Consider the following 15,313-nt stretch of genomic DNA (forward strand, 5'->3'; position numbering starts at 1 on the left):
TTCCTGGCTTGGCAAAAATCCTGATGATCTGTGGAGTAGCCTACTGACAACTCACACAGTTCCCCGGCAGGTGTTTCCAAAGAACTGAGGCTGAGACTTATAAATATTTATGTTGTACATCATTTTATTTCATTCCCAGACTCACTACACAGAAGGAATATGTACTCTGATTTGGCTCTCTTCCACAAGTCCTGAACTGTGAATATGAAATCGGCACTTCATTTTGTCTCCCTTGCCCCTCCATCTGTGCGGAACCATTAACAGTTTAGTTGGGCTGCCAGCCCTTAAGGCCCTGGGAGAAATTCCATCGTACGGCTGAAACTGAGCGTAAACCGTTATGCCAAGAAAACACTTCATGCGTTTCGGTTTTTTGGTTTTCAGAATCTTTGTCACTTCCTACCAAAATTTTAGGTTTAGGAAAATGACCTGTGCATCTTGGCTTTCAGGTTTTATACTAACCCTCTTCCAAAAAGATCACAGTCAGAACTAATACAACTTAGGCATTTTTCCCATTTTCATGGAAGACTTAAGATCCTGTAGGTGAACAAAATCCAAATTCCAGCACTGCTTCCTGGGAGCTTAGCTGTATTGCCAAGGCACTGGATGTGGGCAGTGGATTGTAAATACTGCTGACTAAAAAGTGGAGTGAGACTTAAACAGTGGAAGCTCATCTGCTGTCTTTGCCAAATAGACGGAGACATTGAGAAAGAAAAAAATTAAAAATAGAAAAAAACATGGAGGGAAAAAGAGGTAGTTTTACAGGTGACTTTTCTCTTTCACTGACAGCAAAGGGAGAATTTGTTGGGAGAATTGTTTCTAGTTTTTGAACTTCTTATCGAATAGGATGATTACCTGCCCCAAAAGCTTTCAAGTACTCAGATGACTGTGCCTTCTACCTTGACATTTATCACCCAAATCCCATTACAAAAAGGCAACAATGAGGCAGGAGGCAAGGCAGGAGAGTGCTGCTTTGAAGAGAGGGCATTTGATGCAGGCAGGAAAGGTGAGCAAAACTTTGAGGGAAGAGCAGCCACAGCACAGTCCATCTCATGCACTTAGTGGGGATGCAAGGCAGACTATCTGATTTATCTCCTACACCAGCAAAAAGTGGCCTACCTGCCCTCACCTTCATGCTGACTACAAAGAATTTGCAAAGAAAACAATCACACTTAGGGATATTTTGCCTCCAAAAACTCCTGCAAAAATCCGTTGCCTTGATAGCCTTTCCTGGGGTAGTCTCACCTACCTCTGTAACAACAGGGCAATATATATATACTGTCTTTCTAAAGCAGGGATCATATGTCTGAAAAAAGCAAATACATAAAGAGTTAAGATAGTCTGGGTATAGATGTATATGATCAGGAATGTATGGTCATTTATAAGTCACTTGTAACTTGTAATTTGTAAATAATAACTTTTATATTCTAATGCATCCTTTTTCCTTATCTTTTAAAGTCTGTTATATTATTTTTTTATTTAATGAGGAAAAATTTTTGTGCTTCGTTATGTATTTTTTTGTAAGAGCAGTGTCAGATCTACATCAGCCTGTGAACATTGTGATATTGGAGTGACATAGGTCACACACATAACAATGATCTGGATGCTTTTGGCCAAATACGATTTTTAAAAGTAGCAATTCAGAAAACAGTTGTACTGACCATGTGTATGCATGGTACTCTCCATATTAAACTTTCATTAATAAAATTGTAGAGTTACAGTTCTCTAGTTTAAATATCTGTAAATCAGAGGTTTAAGCCATTGGTGCATTTATCACTTGCAACTACAGATATAAATCATGCTAAATAGCAGTCGCTTCTAAAGGATGTCTAGTATGCCCAACAGATATATGCAGCACACATATCAGTACAGCATAGATATGCCTAGATATGATAATATGTAAGCCATGCTCCAGTTACAGAGCGTTTTGTGAAGCGTGAGCACCTCTTGGGAAAATTGCCCACAATTCCAGGTGGTGTCGTATGGAGATGAGTTCTAGGACACCCCCACAGTGAATTCTGTGGAAAAGTGCATCTCACAGTTTAATTTTCATTGCAGAGGAACAAATTATCAAAACCAAGAGCAAGCAGCACCAGTTAACTAACCTGAATTTGAAGAACCTTCACACTTCGCCCAGAGGAGTTTGTGGTTGATTGGGTTAGGGATAACAGCTATGAATTCTCTAATCAACCAATTATTAAAAAAAAAACAAAAACCAAGAAAAGTTTGGAAAATTCAGCTTCTTCTGAATATCTCTTTGCACGCTTGTCCTGGTTTCAGCTGGGATATAGTGTATTTTCTTCCTGGTAGCTGGTACAGTGCTGTGTTTTGGATTTAGTATGAGAATAAACGTTGATAACACACTGATGTTTTAGGTGTTGCTAAGTAGTGCTTATCTTAAGTCAAGGATTTTTCAGTTTCCCATGCTCTGCCAGCAAGGAAGTGCACAAGAAACTGGGAGGGACCATGGCCAGGACAGCTGACCCGAACCAGCCAAAGGGATATTCCATACCATAGAACGTCATGCTCAGTATATAAATGGGGGAGTTGGCCAGCGGGGTGGATCGCTGCTCAGGGACTGACTGGGCGTCAGTCAGCAGGTGGTGAGCAATTGCGTTGTGCATCACTTGTCTTTACTGGGTTTTATTTCTCTTTCCTGTTGTTATCTTCCATTATTATTATTATTATTGTTGTTGTTCTTGTTGTTATTAGTATTATTATATTTTATTTTGGTTATTAAACTGTTGTTATCTCAATCCACGAGTTTTACTTTTTTCCAGTTCCCTTCCCCATCCCACCGGGGCAGGGGAGGAGTGAGTGAGCAAGCGGCTGCGTGGTGCTTAGTTGACAGCTGGGTTTAAACCACCACAAGGCTAAGAGTTATTATTATTTAGAAGTTTGAAGGAAGCAGCATCAGTCCATCTTTCTCGGTGTGTTGGTGCTTCATGGCTCTTCACCTTTTCATGAACAGCCATTTTGAAGACTGATAATACGATAAGAATCTCTTACTATATAATAAATAAATTTTAATCTATCTTAGATTAATTAGCTTCTTAATGGCTACATCTTTTTTCTCAACCTGTTTCAAACTGGGCAAATAGCTACTTAATTCACAGAAATTATTACAATATTTCATCTTAATTAACACTTCTAGTGTTTCATTGGGTATTAAACACTGACTCAGCATAGACCCAGTGTGCAACATGTTTTCTCTGTATTACGTAGTCCTTTACTCATGAAAAATCACATTGAAAACTGTAGTACTGATCAGGAGGTCATGACAGTGAACTGCAATAGCTGCAGAATAAACTGACTGCAGCCACTGAGAGCGAAAACCTTCCATGCTGTTTCCTCATACTGTGAGAAGATAAACCAATTCCTTCATCTCTGCCCTGATCTTAGTGTCAGTATTTTCAATTAGCTGCAAGAAGTGAGTACAAAAATTATACTGTCCTCCTAAGTTACTCCTCTGATATTACTTTCTCCCATGTATTTCATCTTATTTTTGACCTTGACCATACCACTGCAAAGCCCATATGGTTTACATTGAATTCCATGAGCTTTTTTGTGAGCATAAAAGTAGCAAAATTGTTTGCTTACTCAAGGCTTTAGGCTTCAAACCCATTTGGAAAGAATATGTCCCTTTCGGTTTTGCAAAGCACTGTATACATCTTCAGTAACTACATAGGTTGTGGACCTATGTAATTATGTAAGTAATACATAGACAGTAAACCTTTGCAAACCTTAACTCAAATTAACAAGCTAGAAGTAAATATTTCTAGATCACATCTATGCTAGAGGAATTCCTAATGCAGAAAAAAAACTTTAAGGTAAACAAATTTCCTTTGTGTTCAGATATTTACAGTACAGGCATAGTGTGATACTGCAGACACTGCCAGCTGACACCACAAGGTATCCATTTAAAGGCTCAGGTTTTGTGCTCAAAAATATGGAGTTTGAGACTCCCATCAGATCACAGATTGTCTTTTATTTTATGCATTTATTTGCACAGTGTTTCCGAGTTGAGCTGATGGTTAAGTGCTAGAGATAATAAGTGTATTCATTCTTATTATTTGTATTAAAAGCTTTTGACATTTCCAGAGATGGTCATTTAGGTCCATCTGACCTTGTGCTGAAACTGGATTGTTTTGTCCATTCACCAGAGCTGCTGTTCTCACAGAGGCAGAATTTGCCTGGTAATAGTTGGTTGATTTTTTTTAAGGCTGTGGTTGAGTCTTTCCTGGTTTTCCCCATTTCTTTAATTCTATTTCCTTCATTGTTTTACTCATATACAAACTGAGAAATATTTTTTCTTTCATTTACAAAGTTTAATATCCTTAAAGCTTTCTCACTTTCTCCTTCTGTTCCCAGATTTAAGTACATACTTTCTCAAGATTGCCTGCAAACTCCATTTAGTGTTACAAGTGGGAGGTTCCCACTCTGGTTTGGTGTCAGGGAGGAAACTATTCTTCATTGTGTCACTAACACCAGTGTTCAGCACAAGTGCAGTAGCAGGGATAACTCAGGATTATTCTAGTGACTGTACTGCTAGCATAGGAACTGTCAGTCATGTCTTTCATTTCTTGCCCCATCTGTTTTGCATTCTTGCTGTTGTAGCGGGAGCCATCCCAGAGCAGCCTTTGTGTATGAGTGCACGCAGTCATGATGAAAAGTGCAGGAGTTGCATAATGTCCAAACTGAGCTCTACCTTTCTCAGGAACATAAATCATTTACTCAACTGTTGTATGGATGTTAAGCCTGTCATTTGCAGCAAATATCCACCCAGGAGATGCTTGCTTGTATCACCATTTTGTATAAAATGGGTAGTTAGACCTCAAAGACAGTTACTCTGACACTTTCCTTCACAGTAAATAAGGGTGTAATGCTGTTCACCTGCTTTATGGCACATGAACATTAACTATTCAGCCATGTCAGTATTTAAAGATGAAAATATAAATAATACTTATTTTTATATATATGTAGAATGTCAAATATTAAAGAAAAGGGAGACTGGCTACACATCATGGTTGATATTTTAATGTTCAGAAAAGGCAAAAGTACCAGGTTGGTTATTGCTGAATGAATTATATGGGAAAGCTCAGCCATGGAACTAGAAGACTGCCAGAAAGGACAACAAAAGATATCTTTGAGATTTTATTTGGGTTTGGTTTTGTTTTCCATATTAAACTTTGAAATCAAATAGACTTAAAAGTATTTAAAATATTTTAGCATTAAAATTTTACAAACACTCTTACCTTGTGTTGTTTCAAATACATAATCTGATACTTCTCTGTTAGATGTTTTAAAGTGGGTTACAAGAACTTACGTGGGTTATAAGAACTTTTTAAGAGATGCACACGTACAGAAAAATCCCCTTTTTTGGAAAGATACAAAGACAAAACAATTTTGTTGTCCTCTTCAAAAATTCTGGTTGCCCTTTGCAATTCAGGATGGTTGCCATCTGTTTGGCCTTTTCCCGTCAGGATTCTGCTATAATGATGAACTCTGCAGCATGTACAGAAATTGTTCTCAAGCCTATGTTAACAGTCCTGATAATATATTTTTTAGGTTTCCTCTACGCTCAGAACAGTACCAAACGCAGCATTAAAGAGCGACTTATGAAACTCTTGCCCTGCTCGGCTGCCAAAACGACATCTCCTGTTACTCAAAGCAAGTTTTATTTTTCATTTGATTTTGTTTTAGGTTTGCATGCATCAGAAGTTATACTTTCATTAACTGCTCATTTGAGAGACAAGGTATCTACTGAAGCAACAGCATGCTCTACTGAGGTTTAAAAGGAAGTGACGAACAGATTTGTGGGCTGGTAACAGATTTGTCTGGGCAGAGCAGGATGGCAAGATACCAGTGCCAGGGTCTGCCGCATAGGAGCTGCTGGGTTGGCACTTATGCTCCACAAGCTACCTGAGAAGTGATTCACTGGTTAAATTAAATAGCTGCTCTCAATGTATTTGAAAAGCGGTATCTTTTTGTGTACGTGTGTGCACATGTCTGTGTGTGCTTGCTATCTAATAGACAGGATAGTATCAGCAGTATTGGTCTGGGAGGAACGGCTTGGCTCTGCAGGTTTTGGCTATGTAACATCAAACTATTTAGGCAATGAGATTTAAAGTATGTGCCTGAAAGAAAAATAAAAATGAAATTGAAAACAAAGTGGGAATGTAGAGATAAAGGAGAAAGCACACTGACACTACCTTTGATGTCTTGATATACTGGGAGGAAATAAAGTCTCTCCAGGGTAGCTAACAGATAAAAATAGGGGGAGAGAGGGAGGGGAGATCCATACATAGATATACACAAACACATATATATACATATACCTACATAGAGATAAATTATAGTAATAACACTGATGTCTTCCTATATAAATTGGCTTCTGTAACTGATTTTAAAATACCCCTGGGGACCCAATTCAGTCTAGATTAATTTGGCTTAATTCTAAGCACTAACCTGAACATCTAAAATTGCAAGCAGACGGTCCCTGTATACCCTTCTGATAAAGCACATCAATCAGTCTGAGGTAAAATACCTCCAAGAGCAGTTCCTTGTGTCCTGAGGCAATGTGGCTACAAACACAGGCCCGTGTTAAGTGCCTAGACTTCAGTGGTACGGATCTGGGCTTTCTTTTTGCTACCCCGCTTCACTGTCTTTGATATGCTCCTCTATAGAGAAGACTGTGGTACTTGGTTTCCTTTCTAACTATTTGAGATCTCAAAGATGAAAAGCACTAAAGATGTGAATGCACAGTGACTTTTTCATGGTTGCTTCAGCTGATGTGTTTTACTTGAAAATAAGGTAGCTTAAAAAGGTCAGTTACTGTCATGACACCTGCTAGTAATTCATTATGTAGAAGCTGCTTTCAGCTACGTGGCCTGAGTAATATGGCCTTAGCCTATAAAAGGAATCATAGAACCATGGAATCACAAAATCACAGAACAGTTTTGGTTGAAAGGGACCTTTAAAGATCATCTAGTTCCAATCCCCCTGCCATGGGCAGGGACACCTTCCACTAGACCAGGTTGCTCAAAGCCCCATCCAACCTGGCCTTCAACAATTCCAGGGATGGGGCATAAAATAGAAAAAGGAAATAAAATAGAAGGGATAGGCTTGATCTGTTTGTTTGAAGTTGGTCGGAGAGCAACACATCCTTATCCCTTGCACATTTCTGTGGGAGCTTTTTGTCTGCACAAGTAATAAAAAATATTTAGAGTCAGTCTTAATAACCTTGACCATGCAAAACTTGTGTTTTCATGCAGAAGGTGTTTTATAAACCAGAAAAGAAGTCAAAATAAAACTTGCATTAAATATTTCATATTTGAGAACCAAGTAGTGAAAAAAGATGCATTCAGCATTCTTCTCTGTACTCTCGTCAATAATGAAATGCTATAGTAAGAATGTTATATTAAATGAAAACATTATATTAAATAAGAATATCATTGTAGACACATATTAGTAATATCCCATTTTGACATTGATTTATGCTAGCACGAAAGAAGCAACATTGTAATGTGCTAGGAACGAAGCCAGTGCTACCTACAATAACAACCACATAATGTGAATGCCTTAGAAATGTTAAGGGGAATATTTTTAAAACAAGTAATTTGTTGAAATATACTTAGCCTTAATTTGCATTTCTGTACTTTAATTCTATCAATATATGCAGAAAAAGGTTACCTTAATAAACAAAATCTTATTTCACCATTCCCATTCAACAAAGCATGTCAAAGAATGCTTTTTCTTATTTGTGTACTTTAGCCTAGCAAGCCTAAACTTAAATCCATCCTTCCTCAGCTAAATTTTAAATGCATGTGCTAGAGATAGGACTAGACTCCAGAATGGTTTTGGAAAATAAAAGCGTGTGTGCATGCAGTTATTAAATAGATAGGGGAGCTATAATTTGGGGTTTGTGCAGGCAGATGCATGTGCATAACTTTTACAGATATCAGCTGAGCCCTAACTTTGGACATGTTTCTCCAACTGCCATTACTTGAACAGTATGTCTGCTTTTTGCATTGCTTTTACCATTTTGTTCTTTAATGAACAATGAAAGGTTCAAAGCATAACTCCTGTGGCAAATACATCAAAAACTGTCTTTACTATTTACCTGGAAGAAAGCTACTTATTAATGAAATCCAAAAAAATATTTTGTTTAATATATTAATGAGTAAATATGAAGATGTTTCTGTTTTTCAGTTGACATATGTTAGCCTTTTATGGAAAAAAAAAGAACACTTAACTTTCTTAGGCTCAAGAAACTGGAGAACTGAAACAACTGATTTTTCATTAACGCCATAGAAATAATTAAGGTTTAGAAATATTTTCACACATTTGTAAAAGTATAGATTTTTTTTCCAGCCTGGATAATGGTAACCATAAGTGCGAAGAAAAAAATTAAAAATCTGCGACTCACAAATGCTATAGTATTTTAATCAGCACGTTAGAAGGAAGTTTATGGTGATCTTATTTTTGGATTATTTATATCTATAAAAGACTACAGAAATAGAGTGTGAAAAGATTGTTATATTGAAACTTTTCATTAACAGAAAGACATCACTATACTGCAGTCTTCTATATTCTCACCAAATAATTAAAACACAGTAATAATGTTTATTACTAAGGATATACCAAACACTGTGCTCAGCATAACATTGTCTGGCCTTTATCTCTAGCCTCACATTTATTATGTGTATTAATTTAGCTTCTAGAACAGCTTGTGGATGTCTCTCTAGGCAGCCAGATGTTTCACAAATAGATGCTTAGAGAGCTCATTTCCAGTTAAGTCCCTTTCTGTCTGAACAATAGCCCATTTAAATCCAATATAACTCCTGGCATATAAAGCACAAGTGACTTTTCAAAAATATCTATTCTCACATTGACTCTTTTGACAATTTAGTATAAGAACCTAGTGTTGACTTGCAGTTGACAAAAAACCATTCAGCTGCATATCTACAGCATGACATTGTTATAGGGACTTTAATGACTATATAAAGAATATGAAAGATAAATGTCTTAAAACATGATGGAAAGGCTTTAAAAAACCTGCAAAATAAGCCCTGGATGTTCTTATGCAGAATTAAAATGAGACTCAAGAACTTTGCTACCCCTTCCCTAGATTTGGAAGACAGCTTCTTAAATCTGGACCAGCTTTATTCCAGTTTCATCTATAAGGGCAGGATTTTCAAGACTCCCCCTTTGCACCTCAGCATGTCAGAAACTCTTTTGTAAGAAGAGAACTGAAATGTTCTTATAATCCTGTGAGTTCAGATACTGGCCCTTTAAAACTATTATCAAATATCCAATGTAAAGTTGTGTCAGTTGGGTTTTTTGTCAATAGCATTTAGATTGGAAGTTTTCACAAAGATGGTAGTGGTCTATGAGTCATCTGAGATAACCTATAAAGAAAAATGAAAGAGAAACTTGTTATAGCTTGTCCACAAGCCAACACACAGTGGACTTTCTGAGATAAGACTACGGGTGACACTGAGATCATCTTCCTGAGATAAGTGCCAACAGCAACCTTTCTTTGACAGGAGAAAAGACAAGACCCTACAATTTTGTGAAGATTTATCCAAATAGTTCACATATTTTGATTATATCTATTTAAAGATTGTTCATTTTTTGTTTAGCTGAACTATATCTTCTGATGCCAGATTTCTCACAAGCAGCTGAAAGTTATTATTACTGCATTGTAGCAGAACAGAAATATGTGAAGATGTAAGCATAATATGGTTTTAATGGAGTATTCTAATATTGTGCTCTTATGAAAACTGAAATGAATAAAACTGGTTTTTAAGAATGCAGAGTCCCACACTCTGATGAAATAAGATATATAACTTCAGCATTGTAGAAGTGACAGTTATACGTGTTTTTTTTCTCTCAAGTCACATTTCCATAGCTGGTATAAATCTTAAACCAGAATAAGGCAGTGATTCGATTAAATTAGTCTGGAGTACTACATAAGCTATGTATAATGCTGGGAGTACCTGAAAACAGATGCACACATTCATATTTTTCATCAGGTATATGGCTAGCACCCCATATGAAAAATACATACTGTAAGTTTCTTTAGCTATTTTATTTAACTTTTACATTTAAAACTCTACCTGGAAAAAAATGCTTTGCTATCTCACATTCTTTTAGGGCTGCACTCAGCTGTAAGCCTTGAACGTGTATATCCACATTCTTATTCACCTAATGATGAGGTCGCTAAAATACTCATGTTCCTCACTTAGGCTGCTCACCGTGAATAATCGCATTGCCCTGAAGGGTTTGGTATACAGTACTCAAAGTAAGGTGTACTGTTGAATATGCAACATCAATCTCACACACTTTCCAAAGCACAACTTCATGGTAAAAGGAGAACACCGAGAATCCCGTCTGATAATAGTGAATTCACATCTATTAACTAAGGGAAAATTTCCAGTATTCTGGAGCCACTAAAGTTTCATAAAATTGTTTTCTTTGCCCAGAGAGTCATAGAAACAGAAAAGTCATTCTGAATGTGTCATGCATGCCTTTGCAGAATGTTGGCTTTCCAGTTTTTTGCTATTTGTACTGATGTGATAATATCCAGACTGCTGGATCATCACTGCTGTTCCATGTTCTGTGCAGCCACTGAAGCAGACAGATACCCTTTCCGTAGGAGTTCAAAATGAACACGCTATTTGTCTTTAAAGCTGCAAAAGCTGTTCTTTAAAAGAATGTCATTTAACTTTCTTTTTTTTCTGCAAGAGTTAGATATTTCTACATCCTATATTTCTTGTTGAGCTTTGCTTCTCTGTCTCTCATATTCTGCAGACACTGTAGAAGATGAAATGGAAATGGCCACAGTACGACACAGACCTGAAGCTCTTGAACTGCTGGAAGCACAGAGTAAATTCACAAAGAAGGAACTTCAGATCTTATATAGAGGTTTCAAGAACGTAAGCACTTCCTCTTTGAATTTATCATCCATTTACAGGATAGGCCACTGCAATCTCAGCAGTATAAGAATGACTGGCAATGAAGCTCATGGGATTCAGTAGCTAAATACAGCATGTCTGGTCAGGTGAGGAAACAATCAGTCTGCAACAATTGGGCTGTTTAAAGACCAAAAGATGCAGACAAATTAGAAAACATCCAGAAGGGAATTGTAACTTAATATAGTAGGACTTTGTTGAAGGACAGATTGAAAATTGTGTTGGAGTTGTTTGTCTAAAGATGAAATAATGGGAGAGAACATAAGTCCTGAAGAACTTGGTCAGTAAGAAGAAAGATTTTGATTTTTGTGTTCACATTAGCTATCACAAGAAGTAATTGGTATAAATGGCACAAGAGGCATTTTTGGTTAGGTGGACAGCAGTAGATGACTTCCTCAGTCCTTCCTAGCTCGCCAAGTATATAAACTTGTCAGATTCCTTTACTGGGGGTCATTATTTGTGATCTTTTTTTGCTGATATATGTGTTCTATTGGCAGGTCCAATGTTTTTAGTTGGCGGGGATCCCCACTGAGGACCCCAGTGCATGAGTGCAGTCTGCCTCCTTTTCCAGTGTGTACTTGCTGTCCTGTGGTGCTGGGCTTGGTGCTGGCATCTAAGGTATCCATGGTTAGTACAGCAGAGAAATAAGACACAAAAAGATTTTACTAAGTATAATTAAATTCTGGCTCTAAACCAAAAGTAAGACCTGTCCCTGATTCTGTTAATACTGTACAAAAAAAAAAAAGAAAAAAGAAAAAAGCTGCTTTCTTAAAAAAATAGCCCTTTTCTCTCTGTTTTATTCTACTATCTTTCATGTGATTAACAGTTCTATAGGATATTATATGCCATTAACATTGGATTGAAAATACTTCATATTAAAAAAAACTTGAATAATAGCAATTGCTTCCAAATCATGAGTGTGTAATGTTAATCTATGTACTCAGTTGTGAGTACTGCAATTGTGCAGATGCTAAGTCTCCTGCTGAGCTGGAGGTAAAGACAAATTTAATTACATTTTTCACCTTTTGATTTAGTTTTTCTTTCACCCTTACAAAAGGGCCTTCTTCTTGCCCTTGGCATTTACCACTCGAGTGAAATTGTGTAACAAAGTATAATAAAGCTAAAAGCACAATGAAGCTCAACTACGGAATCAGAGAGAATATTTTCAATAGCTTGTACAAGAAGAAGTGTAAATCTTACAGAATTCTTAGATATCATGTATTTTGTAATAAAAGCAAGCCATGCAAATGGATATTTTAAAACTACATTTTTATCAAAAGCCTACAATGCAGGTAAAATACAGAGTCACTTAATGTGTCCTTTCTATATATCATCCTCAGTTCCAGAAGGCATATAATGTTGGCATGTTAGTGATTAAAAGTGATTGCTCTTAAAAGCTTTTCATTTCCTCAGGGTACCAGAGAACATTCCCCTGCTAATGCCAGTATTCCCTAGGTATTGCAAATCATGAACTAACGTCCCTAATTATCTAAGGCAAAAAGGTACAAAGTATAGTGTATAAAATAAGCCTGTCTTTTTCTCTAAGAATAATTATTTTTAGACTCTCAGAAATTAAGGACATTGGTAATTTTCTGCATAAAATGAGGTATGGAAAAAGAGAATAGGTTATAAGGAAGTATTTTAATTGATTACTGTTTTACCGTTTTTTGAAAAGAGGAATTCCAGCTCTTCATATGCTTTTGTGTTCTAAGATGTAAGTTCTACTTACATCAAAGGAGCGTCGATGGTAATACATGGTAATAGATCTTTATTCAGGTGTTTCATTTCCTTATCACTATATGCAAGTACAATTCAAGACATGCGTGTATAAATATCTTCGAATGTTTAGAGCTAATGAGCATGAACTTGAGGGTTTTTGTGTTTAATATAATTGCAAAATTAACAGTTACTTTCAAAAATGCTGTAAAACATGCCTAGGGCTGGTGACTGTTATAAAAGTAAATCAATTTAAAGCAGTAGTCTTTAGCCCAAGCATTAGACTTCAGAAATGAAGGATTTCAAAACTTTCAGTTGAGTTGGGCTTTGTTTTGTTTCTCATATTTATCAGTTTCTACTGCAAAATGCTCTGCAGCTCTATGAGTGGCTTGCCTATGTGGATTAGTTCATCTTTCCTGTCACATCTCTACCTTTTACCAAATACAGTTTGAGCGGCGTTGGTGGGTACTGATACAGGATGGCATTAAAGTGCCTCCCATGGTCTGTGCTTAGCTGATCTCCCCCTGACAGTGCTCAGTCCTCCACTTCTGTCTGCCACAGGCCACCTCCCTTCTCGCTCCCCTTCTTTCTGATCCGGCTTAACACTATCCTGCCTGTGTGCTTCATGCGCCTATATATATATATATTGGGAGCCACCCAGCTGGACAGCAGGTTTGCAGAAAAGGACCTGGGGAGTCCTGGTGGACACCAAGTTGAACATGAGCAGCAACGTGCTCTGCGACAAAGGTGGCAAGCGGTATCCTGGGCTGCATTAGGCAAAGTATTGCCAGCAGGTCGAGCGAGGTGATCCTTCCCCTCTGCTCAGCACAGGTGAGGGCACACCTGGAGCGCTGGGTCCAGTTCTGGGCTCCGTGGTACAGGAGGGACACGGACATAGGGGAGGGAGTCCAATGAAGGGTCACAAAGATGACTAAGGGGACTGGAGCGTCTCTTCTATGAGGGAAGGCTGAGAGAGCTGGAACTGATCAGCCTGGAGAAGAGAAGGCTCAAGGGGGATTTCATCAACGTGTATGTTACTGTGTATATCAGTACCTGAAGGGAGGGTGTAAAGAACACAGAGACAGGCTCTTTTCAGTGGTGCCCAGTGACAGGACCAGAGGCAGTGGGCACAAACTGGAACACAGAAGGTTCCCTCTGAACAGCAGGAAACACTTCTTTACTGTGAGGGTGACCAAACACTGGCACAGGTTGACCAGGGGGGCTGTGGAGTCTCCATCCTTGGAGATATCCAACAGCTGTCTGGACATGGTCCTGGGCAACCTGCTCTAGGTGGCCTGCCTTGAGTGGGGTTGTGGGACCAGATGACCTCCAGAGGTCCCTGCCAACCTCAACCATTCTGTGATTCTGGCATATTCTGTTTAATCTTTCCACTAGGAAGGAAACTCCACTGAAAATATTTAATGAAACACACAGGCACACATCTTTAATATGACACCATCAAAACTTGTGCAGATCCTACCTCTGTGCTTTATGCTTTTCACATGATGTTCGCCTGTCTTACTATCTCTTCAACAATTTAACTATAGGAAGCAAGATATGTTAAGGCATGAATTTAAGTTGCTGTAGCTCTGCTGACATTATGCTCCTGTTAGACTAAATTTACAACATCCCGCAGCACAGTAGCATCAGCATTGCCCTGTGCGCTGGCAGCAGTTCAAAAGAGCTGTAGTGCAGACTGTGGTCCTAAAGGCAATAGTCAGCTGTCATAGTCACTATATATGCTCTGGTGAATTCAACAGAATTATGCCCTATATATGGATTTTTGCTGTATTTGTTTCACCAATGAACTATAGAATAACCATTGCTATGTGATCACTTGATTTTTGGAATCAACTTGCAGTAGTTAAGCTAGTTCAACCATATCAGTTAAACTAGTTACTGCATGCTAGTCTAGGAGTGAATGTTGGTTTCGGGCAGCATTTTCCCATCTATAAATCTACAGGTTGCCTATCTCTTCACAGAAGGAACAGACAGCAACTCTATCCTTATATAAAGCCTAAAAAAAAAAAGGGAGATTTTCAATAGTTAAACTGTAATACTACCAGAAGATAAATATCTGTAATAGCGCAAGTATTAATAACCTTAATGAACACAAAACTTTAAGCTTTAGAAAGGACAAGACTTCATACCTACTATGGTGATAGTAGATATAAGTTCAAAACTGACATTTCTTTCTGAAGAACTTTGATATCTCTATAGTATAATAATGCTTTAGGTGTGTCAGAAAGTAATGAATAAGTGAAGTGGAATTTTTTTCTGTATATTTTCAACAGCCTTTCTAGTACGCACATTTTTCCCTCTGTCTTTATGCAAGCATGGCAGGAAGAAATAGGTCCCAGACATAATAATGAAAAAACACTTAATGAAACAGAAGAAAAGCGATACTCAGTCCCTTTACCTCAGTATCCTGTTTTCAAGAGTGGCCAGATAAGGGGAAGACCTTAAGAATAAGGGGAATATAGAGTGATAATTCCCCTAACATACTGTTCTGTCACTGAAAGTTGTAACTGCATCTTTGTGTTTTACATACTTTGGCCAAAGTCTCTTCCATAAACTGTGGTAATTGCTTTTTGAACCTATGAGGGTATTTTGACATCTACAGC

The 15,313-nt window shown here is 37.7% G+C and overlaps 1 protein-coding gene across 12 annotated transcripts in view; it reads left to right on the forward strand.

The window, feature by feature from the left end:
- KCNIP4 (potassium voltage-gated channel interacting protein 4) overlaps positions 1–15,313 on the forward strand; it is a 460,075-nt gene that overhangs the window by 395,089 nt on the left and 49,673 nt on the right. For 10 of the 12 annotated variants that reach the window (XM_069792719.1, XM_069792748.1, XM_069792676.1 and 7 more), the window contains one exon: positions 10,813–10,937. In XM_069792719.1, the coding sequence (XP_069648820.1) occupies positions 10,813–10,937 (125 nt within the window). Of the gene's footprint in view, positions 1–5,565; positions 5,668–10,812; positions 10,938–15,313 lie in introns of all 12 variants that reach the window. The other 2 variants (XM_069792668.1, XM_069792653.1) reach the window with 1 other exon arrangement.

Source organism: Haliaeetus albicilla, chromosome 1 (assembly GCF_947461875.1).
Source record: "Haliaeetus albicilla chromosome 1, bHalAlb1.1, whole genome shotgun sequence".
Lineage (NCBI taxonomy): Eukaryota > Metazoa > Chordata > Aves > Accipitriformes > Accipitridae > Haliaeetus > Haliaeetus albicilla.